General features: G+C 40.1%; 1 protein-coding gene across 1 annotated transcript; it reads left to right on the forward strand.

Annotated features, from left to right (window-relative positions):
• Nucleotides 1-1,098: 1,098 nt before the first annotated feature.
• Nucleotides 1,099-2,776, forward strand: b3galt9 (beta-1,3-galactosyltransferase 9). Its single transcript, XM_085465241.1, has 2 exons — nt 1,099-1,307; nt 1,408-2,776. The coding sequence occupies exons 1-2, from the start codon at nt 1,287-1,289 to the stop codon at nt 2,500-2,502; spliced, it is 1,116 nt and encodes a 371-aa protein (XP_085321367.1). The 5' UTR covers nt 1,099-1,286; the 3' UTR covers nt 2,503-2,776.
• Nucleotides 2,777-22,310: the final 19,534 nt, after the last annotated feature.

Genomic DNA, 22,310 nt, shown 5'->3' on the forward strand with positions numbered 1-22,310 from the left:
CCGAGTTAACAATAAAAACACAAAAATAAATACATTAAAAACTGATAAAAAACCTGAAAACCATAAATTTCACACCTGAGGCTCAACTCTCGCAGCCCGGTACCAAACGACTCAAAGACCGTACCGGTAAAAGTGTGTGGGGAAGCGCTAACTGATTAAAGGACGGGGACTACTTTGTGTGACTTGTATAGTGCACAGTTAGACATTGTACAAGGATATATGATGAGGAGTTCTTCAAGGATCCATTCTGGGGCCACTTTTGTCAAACATCTGCTTTTTCTTGTGTAACCCAGATTAATACATCATACATAATTAAGATGTATAATAATTCTTTTAAATTAAATGAAAACAAAATGCAGAGTAATGTTTTAAACACAAAGATTAAAGTTATTGCTTAGTGCATCAGATGCTGACATCTTGGCATGTTGGTGTATTTTTGGACCTAAAGCAAAATTTCAGCAGCTACATTTGGCATTTACAAAATTAATTGATTATAAAGAACTGAAAAGCTTGTGTCTTGGCATGATTTTGGATAAACCTTTGCAAGGATTTGTGTTCAGTAGGGTTGTGCACTGTAATTATGTCTTTAGTTAGATTCTTTAAAAAGTAGCAGTTGAAGATATCCCAGATATTTACACTGGCTTCCTGTGTGGCGAAGCATTGATGTTAAAATACTACTATTGGTATACAAAGCACTTAATGGTTAGAGACCAAAAACACATTTGTGATCCACTGATGTCTAAAGTCTAAGATTATCTGAGACATCTGGTTTTCTTTCTATTCCCAAAGTCAAAACTAAACATTGGGGAAGCAGCATTTAGATTTTATGACCCGCATAACTTGAGCAAGCTCCCAGAAAACTTGAGGTCAGCTCTCGCGCTTAGTTTTTTTAATCAGACCTTAAATTTAAATGTGCCTGAGGCCTGATAAGACAGCATCTAGTTGTTGATCTTGCCAAACAATATACAACATATCACCATTTTAATAAGTTCTGTATGCTTCTAGAAGGAGGAGGAGTTTTAGTGTTTTGGTACTTTTTTTTAAAAACATTTATAACATGCAGAATAACTGTTCTGTTCCTTCTAGGTGTCATTAATGTTGTATGGAGGACGCAAGGTACACTCCTCTTAATGAGGTATTGACTCCGGGCTTCGGTGCAAGGTTACATGCTGCTAGAGTTTCATGAAAATGAAAACACTGTCTGTCAGCTAGTATTGTCCTAAAGCCGACCAGTGCAGGAGGTCCTCTGGTCATTTGTTACTAACAAAAAGAACAATAACAAGTTGATGGAAGAGGGTGTCATGCAGGTACAGAGTGAACTCTTTGCAGTTTTCAATTTAATCTAAGTTCTATTAACTAATTTTTGTTCTAATTGACTATGCTTCATCTTTTTATCTGCTGATCCAGTTCTGTCTGTGCAAGCTACGTACCCACCAGTGGTGCTTCCTCTTCTTCAATGTGCTGCTCTTCCACTGCTTGTTATTTGGGGCCGATTTCATCGAGGAGTACCTGCTGCAGCCTACGCCTGGGGTTTATGCTGATGGCACGGTTGTAGGCGTGAGAGAGAAAGCAAGGAAACTGGACCTGAGCAATGCCAAGGAAAATGTGTCACAGGCTTATCCTATCGCTAACCCTGATGTCTGCAAAACCTCTGACCTTTTCCTCCTCACTCTTGTCTTCAGCTCTCCAGATAATATCACCCAAAGAGATGCAGTTAGGAGGACATGGGCCAATCAAACACTCATCCAAGGCTTTCCAGTGCAGATACTGTTTATCATCGGATCAACTCAGACTTCTGCTGCACAGGAAGCCCTCGTGAGCGAGTCTGAACGTTATGGAGATGTGGTCCAAGGTCATGCTACAGCTGACTCATCCCTCCATGGCCCAACAGAGAAGACAGTGCTGGCTATCCGCTGGGTGATCACCTTCTGCCCTCTGGCACGCTTTGTCCTGCTGACCAAAGAGTCTGTGTTTGTCAACCTTCCTGCCATTGTAGGCTATCTGCTTGGCTTACACAGGCACCCTGAGGACTTCTATCTGGGCAGAGTGATCCAGAGAGACTCTCCTGACAGGGATCCCAATAGTCCTGGCTACCTGCCCCCATCTCTCTACCCAAGCAAATACCTTCCTGAATACTGTGAAGGGGCAGCTTACATTCTGTCCCAGGACGTGGTCCGAAAAGTGTATGTAGCATCCGCAGAGGTCCGCGCACCTGTGCCAGCTGATGTTTTTGTGGGACTTTGTGCTAAGAAGGCCGGTGTTGCACCAACACACAGTGCCAGGTTCTCAGGAGGAAAACACATCCGCTACAATGCCTGCTGTTACCACTATATGTTCAGCTCAGCAGGAATGGGGAGCCATGAACTAGACAGAGTGTGGACTGACCTGAGACAGAGGGATAGAAAATGTTCGCTGTTGCAGACCTATTACGGACTGGTGGCCTGCAAAACCCTCACCTATCTGGATAAACTGTCCTTCTTCAACTCACAGGAAGGCAATTAATTTATATATGGTACAGACAACATGTAGAATGCATGTAAAGAAAAACGCAGGGTAAATCTAATAGGAAAGTGCATGACTTTTTGTTCTATTCACCATTAGAATTGCGCACATAATTGTTGGGGCTTTTTTCTTAAAGGCTGGATGATAGGTAACGGTGACAGGCGGTTTAAACTATAATGAGTTTTGTTATCCCTGACCTTTTAAAGTTATTGTGCCTGTTTAGATGTGTATCTGGTCATTATAAAAGCATGGTTGTAAATAATAAAAGACATACATACGATTCCTTAAGTGGCTTTGGTTCATTTCCTGGGACTCGACATGCTGGTGCCTGCTGGCTGACTCAGTCTGTCACGAGTCACTGGAACATTTGCATATAATGAAGTCTTGTTATTAGCAGCATTTGTGTGTTTGTGCTTTGAATGAAATGTAAAATAGGCTCCCAGGGTGTCTTTCCTTTGGTACACATAAAGAAAAGCAGGCAAGTTAGGGGGCTGTTAGTGAAGAACAAACCGTATATGCCCACACAGTCCTAAGAAGAGGTTTAATCAGGCAAAAATAATTGAGAACCCCTGTGTGGGTGGACATGTGGCATGGCAAAAGAGGGACCAAAAAAAAAACCTCTGGTACAATATGACAAAAGTGGTCCTTTTTGTGGTTAAAATCCACTCTAAACGTATGAATAATAACAAGTGGTAACACAAATAACTGATAACTGATCTGAGCCAATAAAATCTAACAAGTGTGTGTAGTTGACATAAGGCGGGTTTCCCAACTTTAGGGAACTAGTTGCCTGCAGTTCACTGAAAACACCAAGGAGGATAGTAAGTGTCCCGCATAATGCATAACAGAATAAGGTGACATTCAGGTTTTGACTATCTTTTAAGGAAAAGTCAAAGAAATGCTTTTCTTGGTCTTAGTATGTGTTATTAGCTCTTTATTTGCTATTTAAAAAAATAAAATAAAATCTGTGAATCTCTCCTCATTATTACTGGTTTTAACTCACTATTTATAGAGCAAAATGAACAGAATCAGCATTTAAAATACAATCAGGGTAAACAAAAAAATCCAGTTTACTCATTTATTTATTTAGTTTCTGCTGCACTTCCTTTCTAGAGCTTTCTATATTGGTTTTGGCATTATGAGCTAGTTTAGCGTGAACACACAGCAATTAGTATTACAGGAAATTAATCAGTTCCAGCTCTATTTTAGATTTCCCTGCAATTTTATGTCCTTCAAATGTTGCTTACGCTGCTGCTTCTCTCTCTAAATTCCACAAAAGGAAGGTTTGGCCTCTGTCCCAGGCCACAGGCTGACCAAACTAAATGTTTGGGTGTTCTACAACCTTCTCCTCTTCAGTGGCTCGCGCTGCAATTCTTAAATCTGCCTTGGCCAGGTTCCATTGTGTCTGCAAAGTTCACCTTGGCTGTCTGTCTCCGTGCATCAAGCCAAAGTATTCAAAGAATAACATCTCAGCACGTCTACGATAATTCTGGCTGCTGACCAGCCATAGCAACAGTTTGATTGGCGTACCATCATCTTGAACCCAGATCGCTCTCCGGGATTAATCAGGATGAATTAGCATCAACACATTCAATCCACGGCCTGAACACCACATGATTTCTGGCTTCTCTGTCAGTCTGTTCCCTAACAACTGACCCCATGATGCTTTAGTTTTAGATCTGATGTCATGTTATGGTCGCTACCATTCCAGTTATGTCATGGCTTTCTTTGAAGTATAACAGAAGGTCACAAAAGTATCAAGGATATTCTCTGTTAGGGAGAATAAGGTTTTTATATTCCTATATTAATCAGGCTTTTCTTTTAGTATTGGATTGGTATTAATAGAAAAAAAAAATGGAGAAAATGTGCTCAGCTCCAGTAAAACTTTTACTCTTGCACTATAACAGAGCTGCTTTACACAATTTCAACAGTTCAAAAATCCCCTTTTATCTTATACTGCGCCTCAGTGAAGCCCACTAAATTCATTAAATGGTCCATTTTAATTCCCTTCCACCTCCCTTTAAGCCAACCTTTCTTCTAATTGGCTGCACCCTGCAAACAAAACATTTGAAAGGCAGGTGGGTGGCGTTTCTGATCTGTTGACATCAAACAGATCTGAATACAAAATATCTAAAACGGAAGCTTAGAACAGTTAGATTTACAGGGGTTACTTGTACCTATGTGTTTAATGCGAGCTTCTGACAGTGTAACACTGAATGTATGATATAAAATCATGAAAACCTTCACAGTAATGCTTAATTCATTCTTTTGTAGCAAACCTGCTTGCTTTCAGTGCAGGCTGACGCTTTCTCTCTTTTTCTCTTGTGCTTCTTTTCCTTTCTTTTCTTTCTCCCTCTCTCCTCACTGTGTCTCTGTGTGGAGTTAATTGCTTTCCATGCTGTTTCGAGGCTCTCTCAGGTCTGTGGCTAGAGCTGGTTATACAGTTGAACACTTGTACTCAATCAACTATTCACTCACCTGCTGTATTTAAGAGAGGCTCATCCACCCACTTGCTGTTGCAGCAGTACAACGTGCTAAGCAGCACTACGCCAGGCTCCCTCAATTTTCTTGCTCAGCATTTGGTTCCTTGTGCTTATTCGTGATTCCCGCCTCAAAGTTCCTGCCAGTTTGGCCTTGGAAAACTCTCCTCTGCGGACCTCCCCTCTTGCCACACTCACACCTGGGGAAACTATTTGCCACCTCAGGCTTTGCATTTATCTCTCCACCCTTGCTCTGTATTTTTGAGTTCATCGATTTCTTTGTTCTTAGTAAGATTTATACCACTGAGACCACTCATGGAATAATCCACATGATCCCCCATAAAAATCACTTTTTTCAATTTTAGTTGAACTGCTATGACAGGGAAAATTGAATTTAAGTTGCCGCTTTACCACAGTAGCCAGCGAACAGTAGGAAATCTGTCCTATAAACCCCATCAAAAATTGTGTAAAACACATCCCTGAACTCCATGCAAAAACCCAGATGTTCCTTTGCTTCACCAAGACTTGTTCCTCATTTGCTCCACACCTCACACTTTATTTGTGGCCTATTGACTTTCCAGGACTACACAACTGCATTTCCTTTCTACTTAAAAACTATAATCCTGCAGTTTTCATTGACTTTTCCACTGAAACCTTCATTGAAGGTTTAGTAGTAAATTGGTTTTCTTCTTTCAAAACTATCCCTATAGCCACACTTAAGAAATAAATAAATAAAGACCATAAGCGCAGATGTGTGTGTTTCCTTGCTACTGTAGAACTTAAAAAATAGTTGCCAAAAGCACTTGTCAGTACAGTTATTCTACACAAAGTCCTCAACACAAACTGCTGGATCAAAAAATTCTGTTGAGGTCTGGTAGGATTTTCCAAGGGAAAGTGGAAACATGGTCAGCAGAGTGGGAAAGCTAACAGACCCCCCAAAACCACACGTAGACTTGAGCGCATGCAAGCACACACATATGTAGATGCACACTGATTACACAGCCTGCAGAGATTGGTAATGTGAGGTTAAGGGCTCGGTAAACTGCATGTGGGTGGTGTGCTCTAATGAATGCTTCTCAGAGAGGCGCATCTCTGCAGGGACAGACTCATCAAACCAGAGAAGACTGTTTTATTTGGAGTGTTTACACCGTCCCTGGGTTTTTAAGCCACGGCCACTAATTTTAAAGGGCGTTAATGTCACAGCTGATGAAAGAAATAATTGTCAATTTTGCATGTGCATATAACTCCTTCAACAGGACATGTAGCGTGCGTTTTAGTACATAAGTGTAGAATCCCCATAGGCTGCTGTAAGTTTTATGTTTAGCGCTGAAGCCCGGTATTCATGTGGCCCTCCCGCCCACGTTCATTTACGTAGAAGCAGTAACCTCAAGGATAAACTCTTTTTTGACGACATCTGTGGTTTCTGTTGCTTTCCCTTTTTGTAAACTCCATAATCTTTCCTTTGAGGTTTCGGTCACTTTGCCAAGCCAGGAGTATGTGCCTCTCTGTGGAGCTGCTTTTGACTTTTTGTGTTTTAATTATGCATTCTATAGCTTTCGCCTGACTATTTTTTTCTCCAAACTGCTCCATCTGGTTGAAATTAGGTGCATTAAACATGAACGATTGACTCCACTCCTCTGCCTGAAAGTTCTGGGAGGGAAGGATACACAGATGAAAAGTATCATAGTGTTAACATCTTTTTTCGAATAGTGAAGTGAAAACTCAAAATATTAATGAAATATTAATGAAATATGACATATTACTCATTAAGCTGAATGTCTGCACTTTTATGGCTATTAATTCATAATAACTGACAGCTGAGGCATACAAGCGGGTATGACCATTGGATGCGCACCATTATAGATGTATACATGACTTATGGTGATGACTGATAATTTAGTTGAGTGTTAACAGCATACTATTGAGCCAACTCTCGATCTCAGTGTGAAAAAGAGCATTCTTTAAATCACAACCTTTAGGATAAAAGAACAAATAAAATGACTTAGTACTAAACACAGCTTGATAGAGAATGGCTTCAATTTTGAAGGTATTTGACAACAAAAAGTCTAGGTCTGATATAATCTTCAGCCTAATGACAGCAATAGACAAAAGTTTAAAGTCATGTGATAGCTAGTGTCTCTTTATCATCTGCTTCTTATCATTAAATCAGTCAGTGTAGATCAAGTTAAATAAAAACTTTTGTTTATAACTTTTGTGAGACGGTGATTTAAATCATGTGAGATGTGTTAAGATAAGCTCAAAGTGAGTGCAGCTCTGTTCAGTCCGGTGAGGTCTTTTTTTGACTGACGCTTGCATGTGCTTATGTATTGTACACCGCCCACGTGTCTCTAACATTACATAAATATCATAAAATAGTCTAGATACATTTTATTCTTGCAAGTCTGAACATTCAGCTCAGCTCTGCGTTAGCCGTTCTAATCATCATTCAAACACATGGCAGCAATTCAGTACATTCAGGCAGTTTAAAACCCAAATCCAAAATAAGCCAATATTTAAAAACAAGAATAATACAACTTCTCATTTCCAATATTTAAAGTGTTCTTTTACTGTTCCTTGCAGTCCTTCATTTTCTCTTAAACTTGTGGGAAATTAGAGTGAGCTGGCTTCTTTTCCCACAGACATGCCAAGGTTTGAACATTTTTAGGCTGTCAATGCAAAAATAAATCTTTGGGTAATTGCTACTGGTACTGGTGTGAGCTCCAATGGGTTGGGCTCGTCAGCCCTGTCAGTGTCCCGAGGCACTGACTGATTTATCAAAGGATCCTCAGTCACTGCTGTCACGATCAGTGCTGGGTGGAGACTCAGTCTGCAATGAAGCATCACTTTATTAGAGGCTTGTACTTTATTTGTTTATGAGTCCTGTCTTGGCAGTGCAGTATTTTCCCTTTAGTTTCAAACGCTCTATGCCAGACGATAAATACATCTGTTAACATTGTAACACTTTTTATTATTTTTATGCCTTTTATTTCTGGCACTTACATTCAAGATACATTGTTTAATCAATTGACACTCTGTATAACTAGAGGCACTTTAAAAGTACATTTCCAGTTTACAGTTTAATTAAAACCCAGTCATTAGTTATCTTGGCAGGAGACACTCTTCCTGGGTTCCATAATAGCTTAAATAAGAACCATAAAACACTTTATTAATGCCATATAACACACTGTAAGACAGTTCTAAATACATATAAGAAATCTGTAGAAGACTGTGTTCATTAACCATTATAAATTTTCCTTATGAATGCTCTGTTACTGATATACAGCTGTTTCAATACTGAGTGATCTTTCTTTTCTTTTTCTTTTGGCTGCTCCCCTTAGGGGTCACCACAACAGTTCTTCCTCTGGATGTTCTCCTCCACCACGTCCATGAATCTTTTCTGTGGTCTTCCCCTTTTCCTCCTTCCTGGCAGCTTCATATTAAAATCCTTTGTCCGGTATATCCACTAGCCCTCCTCTATATATATCCAAACCATTTCAACCTTGCTTCTATAACTTTTTCTCCAAACCTGAGCTGTCCTTCTGATGTACTCATTTCCCGTCCTGTCCATGTTTGTCCTTCCCAGTGAAAACCTTAACATCTTCAACTCTGTCACCTCCAACTCTCCTTCCTGTCTTTTTTTTTTATCAGTGCCAAACCATACATCACAGGAGATCATTCTTGCTGCTATCCTTCTGTCGCAAATAACTCCTGACACTTCACTCCACCCACTCCACCTGTCTGCACTCTCTCCTTCACCTCTCTTGTTATCTCTCAGGTGCTTTGGTGTTAACTCCAGGTACTTAAACTCATCTGCCTGGATTATCTCTACTCCTTGCAGCGTTGCTGTAACACTTACCTCTCTTTCATTCACACACATGTATTGTGCCTTGCTTCCACTGGCTTTCATTCCTCTTCTCTCGAGTATATACTACCACTTCTCCTTGCTCCTTCCAGCTGCCCCCTACTTTCAATACTGATAACAATTTCGTCTGCAAACATCATACCTTATGACCTCATTAGTCAACCTGTCCATCATCACTGCTAACAAGAAGGGCCCCAGAATTGATGTAATTCTACCACCACCTTGAACCCATCTGCTATTCCAACCACACACCTCACCACTGTCTTTGTCCTCATACATGTCAGTGATTTCCATCTCACTTCAACTTTATTTATATAGCTTCAGTTCACTATAACAGTTAGCTCAAGGTGGTATATTGCAAGATAAAGACCCCAGCAGTCAGACAATCCCCTGTGAGGAAGCATTTGGTGGTGGTGGAAAGGAAGAATTCCCTTTTAACAGGAAAAGAGTTTTGATCTATGCTCAGAGAGGGACAGCCATCAGCCTTGAACTGTTAGGGGATGAGAGTGAGAGCAAAGAAAGATTGCATACAAGAACAAATGATGTATTATAATAGAAATGAAATGTTTTAATCATTAACAGGAAGTTTAAGAACAGCTTGTAAAAGTGTTCATAACTCACCAAAGATGTATAAAATTTTTTATATCCATCTGTGTTGTAAGCATGCTAAAGTGTTCATGTCCTTCTCATGAATGGTAAAAAAATTAAAGTAGGGGGTTTCCAGTTCTAAATGAAGTCTTTTCTTTTCTGCGTTGGTTAATGGTTGGGGTAGCAGTGTGGCATCGCTTTACCTGAAAGAAAAGAAAAGAAAAAATCCCAGGGCTGGACAGGAAAGGGTGAAAAAGCGATAGAGAGAGAGAGAGAGAACGAGAGCGTGTAAGTATTTTACAGGGTGGTTTGACTTGTAATAACAGTCATTATAAAATCTGGGTTTCCCAATAAAACCAACACATCTTATTACAGGTTCCTCCTCAGAAGCTCACAGGAACTGATGGGTTATCAGTGTCAAAATCTACGATGGGGTCAGGGATAGTTGTCTTTGAGCCCACGTGTAGAATCTCCATATCAAACCTAACACTTGTGGTGATGGTTGAGGTTTAACGCTCCAATACGCTGACCATAGATCTGTGCTTTTTTATGCTTGGAGCTACAAATCCCACAGCTTGATCCCGGGTCAGTTTTACTTCTCAATGCTACAAGTTGCAGATGAGCGTCAGTGTGGACACCACCTCGCTTTAATAGACGGGAAATGTGAAACCATGCCTGACATACAATTCACTGTTGCATCTCACTGTTGAGCTGTTGCTCTCAGCCCTCGTGGCAACAACATTTAATTGTATCTTCAAAAAAAGAGCAGGGAAAATGAAAGGAAATGAGACAGTAAAAGCAAAGGGCTGGCATATATTTGCTTGTTTGTGGAGAGTCATGGCATGCACACAAAGAAACATTTCAGCCAGGTTTTTAACCGCCCATCTCAGGCACATCTGGATTGGATGTGAAAGAAACAGTCGGAAAATAGTAACAAACTTTAAAATGTTAGCTGCTGAGCTTTTCAGGTGCTTAGCAGGTGCTCTTACTCTTGAAAAACTTCCTAAGGGGTAGCAGAACTGTTGTATTAAATCAAACTCTTGCAATTATTTTCAAAAACTGATTCTTTTTAAAAGTTGGAAATTCAGCAGTGCAAATAGCTATGCTGTGATTAATTGTGCTGTATCTTCTTTTACATGTAGATCTATTGTGCCAGCACGGCGGATGATCAGACAAGGAATGACGAAAATACACAGACTAAATACACACAGGACGTGATCAGGGGAAGTGGAAACACTTGGGGAAACAGCTAATGAACATAATGACAAAGGGGAAGTGAAACTGGACACACTGAACATGTAAACAGACTCTCCACAATAAAACAGGAAACATAATGAGATGCAGACATGACAACATGAGCTTGAAAACATAAGACGTGCACACATGAAACGCGACAGATTTAAACAAGCAGACTTAACATGACGAACTGACAAAGGAGACTTAAACACAGGGGGTGATAACACGAAGGGGGTCTAAGAAACAATGAACTATAATGGCAAACTAGGCATAATAGAAATGGGCTTAGATAATGTAATGAACTTAAATATAAACCATAAACATCAAAAAATGTTAAAACTCAAAACGCTGGGTCAAATGACCCATGACAAAAACAAACAACACTTTGGTCAACTTTGTTATATTATTATGTGCTATAGAAATACATTTTGATTTGACTTGATTTGAAAAATGTTCAGATTTAGGACAGTCTGGGCAATTAGCTGTCAGAACTTCTCCATAATTTTACACATTCTTTGTTTATTGCATCAGCCTTTCTCTTTCATGTAAAAAAAACCCAACATCGTGTTTTTGTTTGTTTATTTGTTTTCTTGTTTTTGTTAGACTTTCATACAATAATATATTATATATATTTAGATGTCTCTGGGATTAAAAGTACAGTTAAACTTTATAGTGACAGAAAGTGACGTTTCACTGGTCTCACCTGCTGAAAGTAAGACTGGTCTGTATGTGGCCCATTGTGTAAAGTGAGTTTGTCGTCCCTGCTCTAAATGTTTGAAATGTGTCACAGTTTGCAGTTCAATCTTGAAAACGTTTAGATATGTCCTACTGGCTTTAGCTGCCCTCATCCCAAAGTCAATGCAATCCTCTCTATTCGGCCCTCAGAACTTGATCTTACCCTGACCTGAATGAGTTTTCGTTTCAGAGAGGTCTTTGAACCAGTCATATGTGAGGTAATCTGCACTAGGATGCTTTTCCACTGTGAGCGCTGCAGGCAGAGATTTCATAGCAGAAAGATTTGTAGCTTCAGCTAGTCAGCGGATTTTACTGGAGACTTTTATCTGCGCATAATATAGGCGCTCTTATAATACTTTTTTATTTGTCTCCCTGCTTGAAGCTTGAAGTTTACTTCGCATTTGTAATTTTCTTTTACTGAGTTTTTTTTTAAACCTCATTTTTATTCGAAGGATCTTCCAGTGGATGCTTATTGCTTAGGGATAAAAACATGCCTGTGCTAAAATGGACACAGCGTATTGTCTCTTTCTGAGGAAGAGAAACAACTATTCTGTAATGATAGCTCTGACTTGGTGCGGCTGTGAAGCACAAAATTATTCTGTCTGTTGGATCAGGTGCCAGTGAACTGGCTTTTGGATTCTTGTATGTCACTAACCCTCTTATTTCATCCTTTTTTTTTCCTCTTTCTTTTAAATTTTGAAAGACACTTCCTCACTTTCACTGCTCTCTCACAGCATTTTGCATGTCTGCATCCGCATACTCAGACATGCAATGACGCAAGTGAAACACAAACAGAGCAGATGAGTGACTGGACCAGTTAACAGTCACCAGTGTGATTCTAGCACCATGAACAGTGCCTGATTCCTATGGCCTCAGGACTGTCACAGAGTTAGCCTGCTCTGCTCTGTGTAAATCAGCCACAGTGTGAAGAATGCTAAAAGTGTTTCGCTGCTGTCTTGTCATTTCCTGAGGGTGTTCACTCTGTTCATCTGTCTCTCATCTCCCTGCGGGAAGAAGGGTTAAAGAGACACTCCACAGATAAGATTTAAGAAAGCACCGAAAACCTGAGCGCAAGCATTATGAAAAATGGGGCCAATCACCAATGAGTGTCTAGAAAGATTATAAGAAGTGTAGGATGCAATGTTTTTGGCCACACTGGGGACTAAAAGGCTAAATATATTAGGATATCCCAGGGTATGCCAATTTTAAAGACTTGTGATAAATAACAGCAGGAGTATGTATTTAATTCTGTAAATTGCGTTCTCTATTTCAGAGTTGTTCTGTGTGTGTGTTTTGAGGCACTGTCATCCCATTAGGTTAAAATGGTTCATTTCATTAACGATAATATTGTTCACTTAGTACTACTTTCTGCTAATTTTATGATTTTTTTTTTTACTGAACTTCCTGTACATCTAATATACATATTACCAGAATGTTCCCATGTAAGAGCCTCCTGAACAATATCAGACGCTGCAGCTTCAGCAGGGTGTGTGTGTGTGTGTGTGTGTGTGTGTGTGTGTGTGTGTGTGTGTGTGTGTGTGTGTGTGTGTGTGTGCACACAAAAAGAGGCATACCCACATTCTCTTAAATGCATGAATAAATCCTACTAAATATACAGGGATCAGGCATAACATTGACATGATAACACTGATCATCTCTTCATCATGGCACCTGTTAGTGAGTGGGGGCAAGTGGACATTTTGTCCTCAAATCTGATGTTAGAAGCAGGAAAAATGGACAAGCTTAAGGATTTGAGTGAGTATGGCAAGGACCCAATTGTGAAGGACCGATGACTGGGTCAGAGCATGTTCAAAACTGCAGCTCTTGTTCCTGGTCTTGGGTGAGCAATGTCTGTCAAATGTGAAAGTCCAATTAAGGAACAGTGTTGAATCAGCGACAGGGTAATGGGCAACCAAGGCCCCTTCTAATGGATAATACTAATAATTAAATTAATTGTGGAGGGTGCATCACAGTTGGTTGTGCATGGGCCTACATGGTAGCAGACCAGTCAGGATGCCCATGCTGATCCCTCTCCATTGCTGGATGTGCCAACAATGTGCATCAAAACTGGACCACAGAGCAATGGAAGGCCTGCTCTGATAGATCACATGTTCTTTTATATCACATGGATGGCTGGTTGCAGCATTTAGCTGGGGAACACCTGGCAAAGTTTTGGCATTTTGGAAGAATAATCCAGGTTTATCTACTGTGATTCATAGATATAGACATAATATAGTGGTCCATGTGTGGCCCTTTGCTCACTGTATTAAGTCAGTATAGCCCTCTAGAGAAAAATGTTGCCTACCCTGCTCTTAAAGGACAAGAGAGAGCAAGAGTCAACAACGTACGCAAACTAACCCACACTTAAAGGTCAAGTCATCTTTTTTCCCTTTAATTTATCACCTGCCTTTTTCTTAGCTCCACCTCCTACCACCTGGGTTAAAGCTTAGTCAAGCTTAGTCAAGACTGTGTAAGGCACATGTTTTATGTTTCAATCATAGCCTAGTGTTGCCTATATATTATTCTAAAGATACTAAACAGAAACCTTTGCAGCTTCATAAATATTTAAATGTTAAAGCATAGTTATGCCATTTTGCTGGCTGCATATGGACACTGTTGTATCTTCTATGGCAGGGGTGCAATTTCCTTTGATGCTCTGTGTGGTTCTACATACAGCGTGTATGCTTGAAATGCACCCACACACATTCCTTCTAACCCTGAGGCAGGCTGAATATAGTCTTTTAATGGCAGGAAGAACGCTGCCTCTTTATGTAAGTTAACGAGCTTTCATTTCATTTTTCATGTCTTCATTGTAAAATTTTCGACCATCTTAAGGTCTAAGTAAAACCCTTCTTTTGTAAAATGTTGCTTTCTGTAACATTTTGCATAAACCCCCAGTTTATGCCTTTATTTCTTAGCAACAGTGATGATACATACAGAAAACATTGGGAGAGAAAGGAGTATGTGGTTATGCGGTAATGGACCCTAACCATTAAAAGGGATGCCATCAGTTTCCTCATAATCTGGAAAATAGGGCGGTTATAACAAATGTTTCAAGTAATAGCTATTGAGAGGGCAAATGTACTCCTACTCCCAAGACCGCTGTGAGATTCTGGATTAACCTCATATATCTGATTGACACTTTGTGGACACTTAGTGCACCTAAATAGCAATGAACAACATTATGGTGAGCCACAAAACTACCAGACATGTAGACATAATAATAGTGGTTGCATGGTTTATCATCCCCTGTGCAGGTGCGTGAGACACATTATTACCAAGTAGAACTTGAACGCAGGCTGAGGCCTTTCTGTGAGGAGTCTGCTTGTATCTGCGAGAGTCCTCTCTCGATACTCCGGCTTCCTCCAGTCCAAAGACTTGCACGTTTTGGTGGCCTGTCCAGCATCTACCCTGCCTTTTGCCCATATGACTGTTCAGATAGCCTTCAACCTAACCATGACCCTGAATTAACTTGATGGATGAATAGATGGTTGGATGGTTGGATGGATGGAAGTACAAAGATATTCTTAGTTCATTTTCATTGTGTTGAAATAAAGCTATAAGTGCAGTTACACTGACCTGGTTTGAGTGGCAAACTATATAAGAACTCTTTGCAGTGCAAGCTGCTGGCCTGGCCACGGGGAGTCATTGGGACCCAGTGTTTTGCTTTGACAGGTGGAAAAGAGAAGCAAGCAACTTGGGAATTAATTTGTGCTTGAAATCAAATGTGCAATTTACAGCCAGAATTCAGAAAATCATAATAGGTTATCTGTATTGTTAGGTAATAGCTGGTGTTTATTTACCATGGGCACCAAAAGTATTTTTATATCTCACCATAACAGAAAGCCTAGTAGTGATTTAACCCCCACATAAACCTCCGCCTTCACTGACAAGCTGAAGAAAGTGGCTCAGAGCTATTTCTATAGCTAGTTCCTGGCAGTGGCCAGTTGAGGCTGGCTCCAAAAGCAAGTCAATTACCATAAATGCCATGTGAAAATCCCCAACTCTTTAACTCGTTTCAGGTTGAATTTTGCTTTGTTGTTATTTGTTCTACTAGACAATGTAACGGGAAGAGGACCCAAATTTGGGACATTCAGAGTGAAAAACGGAGGTCCAACTTAAAAAAGGAAAAAGTTCTTGCTCGTAGGGGGTCATCTGATTGTTGGGGTTTTCGCTCTACTACTGTAGGGTCTTTACCATACTGCTGTTGTGATTTGGCACTATATAAACACGATTTTATTGAATTGAATTGAAGACCCGATTTCAGTGACTGAAATGATAGTGTTTTATTAGTATGTTACTAAACACTTATAGGGGGCATTCAAATATGAAAACTGAGATGGTGGTAGCTATACCTAAACTTCAAAACAGCAGTCATAAACCAATAGGGGATCACTGTCCATCTTTTACATACAGTCTAGTTTACTTAGCGAGGACACAGATGCATAAGAAGAAGCTTATTATTTTTATTGTAATTTATTTTTCACCTAGAGGACTTTTTATGGTTGATGTAAAACTGTACAAGCTTACAAACATGCACGTTGTCACAGCTGGGAGTACCCATGCAGCACAGACCAAGTATTTGATTTGCTGAGGTGAACATAAACTTACTTTTCCATCACGTAGCAAGTATGAGGACTTCATGAGGACTAGCATTAAGCATGAGAAACAAGGAGCCGTATGCAGGCATTGCTTTCGATGTTTATGCACTGAAACATAAACAGATGAGAGAGTCAACAGGCCAGGCTTAGGGCAGAGGAAGGAGTTAAAAAGCTCAGCTTTCATCTCTGGTTAAATGAAGCCTTTTGATGGATGCTTTCACTGAAACAAGTCACAGTGATGCCTAAGTGAGTCCCCTTCATAAAGCTCGGCTCTGGTTCTACACAGACCTGCTGTTCTAGCGGGAGGCAAACATGGGAAATTCTCAAAAGTCCATCTGTCTCTTCTGACCTGTTTGGTTTTCTGCAGGAAGTTCAGCCAGCGAATATAGGTGTGACTGTACTATGATATTAATGAGTTTTGTAGAAAGGCCCTATTCAAAAATAGCCCCAGAAAAAAGAAGAAAAAATACACTGCCCCACTGGAATTTCACTGGAGCTTGGGTCCTGCCTGCTTCAGAGAGATCCAAGAAGTGGAATCAATTATAAACTGCACACTTATATTCAGTTTGAGTTGCTGAAACCCGAAACATCAAATGACAAATATTTCAGTACCCCAACCCACCCCTCTTTTCTTTTCTTCATTTTATTCCACAGCTGAAATAACACTTTCTCCCATACCCGGAAGCAAAAAACCTGAACAACAAATGAAAGTCAGAACAGAAGATATAGAAAATAGACATAGACAAATAGAAGTGCCCAGAGGCACTTTTACAGACTCCAGCTTTAGACAAGCCTATCATTAAGGTTTGGTTTACTGGGACAAGTGTGGCTTTTTCAGCCAGGAGGCTTCATATGACACAGGACTGCAGAAGACTGAATCCTTGTTGGGAAATGACAGTGGCCTCAGCCTGATTGCTGCCACTAAAAATATACTGCTGGGGATGGTTAAGGACTGGCTTTGAGACATATATATATAAAGTTAATTATCGTATATGCTCAAAAAAAAATATAGTAGGCTATAGCTTGCTACTAATTTTCTCTGTGTCTTGACTATTAGACTTTCAGTAACAAGCCCTCTTCATGTAAAATGCTGATTATATGGTTGTATTTGTGTAGTTGTTCCATATTGAGGAAATATTACTATTTTCCTGTTTATTGTAAATGGACAGTTTAACCCAAAATGAAACACTCGTTTTTAACCTCTGCCCTGTAACCATCAGGATGTATACCTTCTCTCAAATAAAGACATGGAACTTGCCTTGCGGTGCTCAAATAAATTTTTAAACCCAACAAGAATGTATCTTTTCAGAAATGTTGTCCTGATTATACAGAAAAAAAATCCCCACAGTTGTGAACAGTTGGGACACCAAAAGTAAAGTGATGACTGGTTAAATTATTTTAGAGAGCAGACAAACATATTTACAGTGAAGATCTTAACAATTGGGCAACACACACCAGAGTAATCCAGATGGACAAATAGCCCCACATGTAAAAGGAAAATGAACTAGTTTGCAGGGTTAGGCAAACAGTAATTTGCCTAACCCTTAAGAATTGGTTCTGCAGCATGCATTGTGCACATGCAACCACCAGAGGTAGCATTGTTCCTCCACAGGGGTCTGTTCCTCCACAGACCCCTCGCTGCTCAGCTTTGCATGAACATTTGCAGTCTGGTGTGTGTGTTGAGGAATATCAAAGAAATACTCTGGAATACTCTGATACATCTTTGCTTCTCACTGATCCGAATTGTTGTAACTTTACTGAGTAGAGCATTCTGAAAACATTCAGGAATATTTCTAAATTTGAGAATGGTTTTGGTCATGCTGCTGGTTTAATGGTCAAGAAAAGACATGCTTCCACCTCTGCCTAAGACGTTGTGCCTTTTTTACATTGTGGTGTGCACAGCCGGTGGCCACAGTCACCAAAGTGACTCTGAGAGCCTTCATTTACCTGGATCCAGGAAAAATGAAAGACAGCAAGGGGCAGTGGGAGGTTGTTTGTTGTACTAAAAATGAGAAGACAGGAAAGGAGGGTTGTAACAACACTGACAAGATTAGTATGCATGAAATAAGGGAGCAAAATGAAATGGAAGGAAATGTATTTAATTAGAACTGTAGGGATGGAGGGATTAAAAGGACAAGAAGGTAGCTAGATAAGAAGCACAAAAGTGATAAAGACCACACGACAAGCATGACTGTGGCCTTCTTCTTCTCCTCTACACCTTGAAGAAACTACCCATGAATCCGGGTTTTGTGATGTAACAGTGTATTGACCCTTGGAGGCGCCCCTACCAAAAGAGAGTGTTTTCTCGAACACGCAAGGACCTCTGAGCGCATCACAGCCTCCTGTGCTCTGAGAGGACCAGCATTTGTTGACGGCCACTGAAAATGGCACTGGAATGGCCCGTCTCCCTCCCTCCTGCAGAAATAACAGAGGCACATAGAGACTGCATTCAGCATAAGTATAAGTCAGTCCGGCTACAGTCGGTCACGTGTTGCCTGAGGTGCAGATTAACATGGCTCCTCATGCAGTGGGAGTCCAGTTAAGCACAGGCGAGCTACGGCCTCTGACAGACTGTTTGTTTGGAAGAGTATCACACCGTCTGTCATTAGCGTGGACACTGTTATCACATAAAGGCCAATTCACTCCTTAACTTAGATAGGGTATCATCACCACATGAAGGATCCCACTGAGAGCTGATGTCATGTCTTGAAATATCCCAGAGGTTAGACAGGCTTGCCTCATGAGATCAGGAGCTTTAACATCCCTACAAGAAAAGCTGTGAAAGTGTGTCAAAAAAAACAAAACTGCAGACTAAATGTCAAATGTTTTGCGTCTTATCACTTTTATTTCAGTGGTTTAACCTTGTATTGAACCAGAAGCATTTAGAGTGAGGCCAGCAAGGATGTTGCTTTGGCATGTAGCTTCAGTGCAGGGTGCAGCATTAAATTGTTGGCATTAAATATCCAGCTCAGTGGCAAACCACATTTTCATCCAAAGGCCAGAAGTGACAGTTTCAAGAATTGGACATAAAACTGGAGGAGCTGTACCAGAGATGATGAGGATATACACCAGTTAACCTTATCTGTTTGTTTGAAAATTAAGAGAATCTGGAAAAGGTGACTCACTTGAAGGATGTGCTTGGCCTTATTGTAATGTCTCAGTTTAGTGTGACATTAACCAAACTTTAAGTGCGTGAACGTTTTGAGTTTATGAGATTTCTGTTATCTAAAAATGGGGTCACATCCCATAAATGTTTGTGAGGCCCATCACTAGTATTAACCATTAAAAGACCAAGAGGAAATCAATAAAACAACAACAACAAAATAAAGTAATCAATGAGCAGGAAGATCAGAAATGTGCTGCATTACATCACAATGCACAAACTAAAAGACACATCATCACCGTGCATAAAAACGATCCTCGCCCATTTTCTTTTTGAGCAGAAATCTTCACACTTCTCTTATTCACTCGATGAGAGAGTGGAAACCAACAGAAACTGACAATAAAGACAATATGAGGCAAGATGGTGGGAATGTGCAATAAACGCGCTTACTGTTACAGTGATGCTATGGAACAAGCGCCTTCTTTGTGTGCAAGAAAGGCAGTTATTCATACGGTGTTGTAATTATTTCCGAAATTATTTGCCTTCAACCTTGGATCTGTTTTAATGCGACAATTTTGCAAATGTTCATTTTAACAGTTTAACGCTTGCAAAGTCATAAAACGATTCGACAAGGTACGGGAGGGTGAAATCTCTGGAATATGTGGCTGCTGTGAGTTTATTGCTGCTTTATTATAAAGCTTCATTCCTTCTGTCCTTTTCCTGCTCTTATCATTGTCGCTTTGCTTTACCGGTGCCCTTTCAACCCACTCTCTGATGTCTGTCTTTAGTTTGTGTCACCCTTTGTTTGATCAATGTTACTTCTTCCTGTTCCTGAGTCTCTTCACTTGTCTGTCAGCCCATTTTCAGTTTGGGTTCCTTTGAAATCTGTTTGGACTTTTTGGTTTTGATGCTTTGGACTATAACCTTCCTGCATTATATCTGTAATTCCTTCTGTTCACTGCATAAGTATTTAAGTTTTGCATCTGCCATTCAGTTTGCAACTGCGTCCACACTTGGGCAAATCATGCTACTACGTTACGTCAAAACCTCAATGAGTTCCTTTAATCCTAAGGATTCTTCCATTCCTGCTCATGCTTTTACAACGCTGTTGCTCAAATAACAATAATCAAATAACTCTATTCAGTTAAGTTTTACTTATATAGTATCACATTACAACAACAGTTAATCAATGCGCTTTATATTGTAATGTAATGACCCTACAAGCATACAGAGTCAACACCAACAGTCTGATGATCCTCCCCATGAGCAAGCACTTGGTGAAAGTGGGAAGGAAAAATTTCCTTTTAACAGGAAAAAAAGACGTGTGTCAGAACCAGGCTCAGAAATTAGGTCAGACAGTAATTACAACCAAGAGCTACTGTGCTAATGTGTTTAGTTTGGTGTGTTGAAATTTAATGTTGAAGGACGCCAAAGTAAACTAGCGATGAATAAATGTGTTGTTCCTACTATCAGCTTGGAGGATACGTAAAAAGTTAAAGTGAATTCACCGAAATCTGAGGAGAATAATAAGGAGACTTGTTACAGATGACCCGAGTTTCGACCTGAGGTGTCGGACTGGTCGGTTGTTTACTAGTATGTCAGAGAAACACTGAGATTGCAGAGCACAAAGGGCCTTAAAAACAAGGATTACATTTTTAAAATAAACTAGTGGCACCTGGAAGCCAGAGTATTGACCTCAATATATTGTGTTTTCTTTTATAATAAAACTCTGGAGTAGCTCAGGTTGATTAAGGAACTTTTTTGAGATTCCTGTGAACAAGGCATTGATACAGTTCATAAAAAAAACACAGATATATTTTCCAGTATCCACTTGGGTTTAAAAAATCCTATGATTTACAGTATTCCCTAGGTTTGCATACATTTCTGGACTCTAGGAAAGTATGTGAAATTTCATGCCTGTCCATCTGGCAGATGTCAAGCTCTTTCTTCCCTTTACTCAAGTGAATATTTTGACCCACTGGATTCAGCACTGCTGTTCCAAATTTCAAAACAAGCTACAGTAAATCAATGCATCCTTTGCATCTTATTGCAAACCATTCAGTAGTTGTTCTGATATTCTGCATTGACCTGAACCAGGTCAACCTGATCAGCCATCAGTGTGGCTAAAATAACAAAATAAGCTAGGAACTACATTCAAAATCAGACCATGGGGAAATCACCAAGGCCAAAGTTTAACTCTCTACTTAGGAAAAATACATGAATTAAGGGAAGAGAGTCAGGGGCGCCTCCAGACATTTTATAGGTGTGGCCATATGGGGACCACTAAAAGTATTTGGGTGGCACACCAAAAAAGAAAGAAATCATGAAGGATATACAAAGTGACACAATATGATTGACAAAAATTGTATGTGCAGGAATAAATTACAAGTAAATTTTTTTTTAACTCATTTTAAGGTGTCTTCTTCTCTTTTGTGCTCATGGTTATTAAAATTATTACTAATACAGAACAGTCTTGCCAGGGGTGCCCCCCCCCCCCCCAGCCCCCCTTTGCCAGGGGTGTCCCAATTTTGGGGGGATGGCCAGTGCCCACACTTGGTGATGCCCCTGACAAGAGCAACAATGTTGCTCATTTGTCCTGAAATAAATTAAGCATATAGACTGATGGGAACATTCTGTCTTGCAGCCTTCTCACAGCAGTATTTTTTTTATATTTAAATACAATACAGGTACACACACCATAGCTCAAGTATTATCATTACTAGTATTTATTTTGGCTTTGGAGGAAATGGTAATGTGTACTGGGTGTAACAGTCTGTTGGAATAATAGGCAGTTTGGCACTTTGGGCGTAAAGGGTCCCTGCGTTAGTCTGGCAAGATTGGAGGCAAAATATTCATAGATGATCGCTTACAAATATCTGCTTTATTAAAGCATTTCTAACTATTCACTTAATGACATTAACACAAGCAAGCACATGGTTCAAATGACGTCTGTGCAGTGTCAGGTTTCATGGTACCATGGACTATACAATTTACGTAGATTTCCCTTTTTGTTGTGTCACTTTGGGCACTACAGCCACTTTACAGGGAACAGAAAAAGCCAAATAAGCAGGCAAAGGCTGACAAATGACCATATAAAAGTCTAGAAAATTCCAGCTTGTTGTAAAACTGCAGGTGAGCAGAACCCACCAAGGCCAACAAGGATGCTTTCCTCTACGTTTTTTCAGTACTTTCCTGGCATTTGA

This window comes from Copadichromis virginalis, linkage group LG7 (genome assembly GCF_057382275.1).
Source record: "Copadichromis virginalis isolate Kocher_CV1m ecotype Utaka linkage group LG7, C_Virginalis_male_GT1.1, whole genome shotgun sequence".
NCBI classification, from domain to species: domain Eukaryota; kingdom Metazoa; phylum Chordata; class Actinopteri; order Cichliformes; family Cichlidae; genus Copadichromis; species Copadichromis virginalis.

What these genes read in the sequence shown, in the direction of transcription:
- b3galt9 (XM_085465241.1), top strand. Translation starts at nt 1,287, where the DNA reads ATGGAAGAGGGTGTCATGCAG. An exon ending in TGGAAGAGGGTGTCATGCAG is followed by an intron (nt 1,308 to 1,407) that starts GTACAGAGTGAA and finishes CTGCTGATCCAG; the next exon opens with TTCTGTCTGTGCAAGCTACG.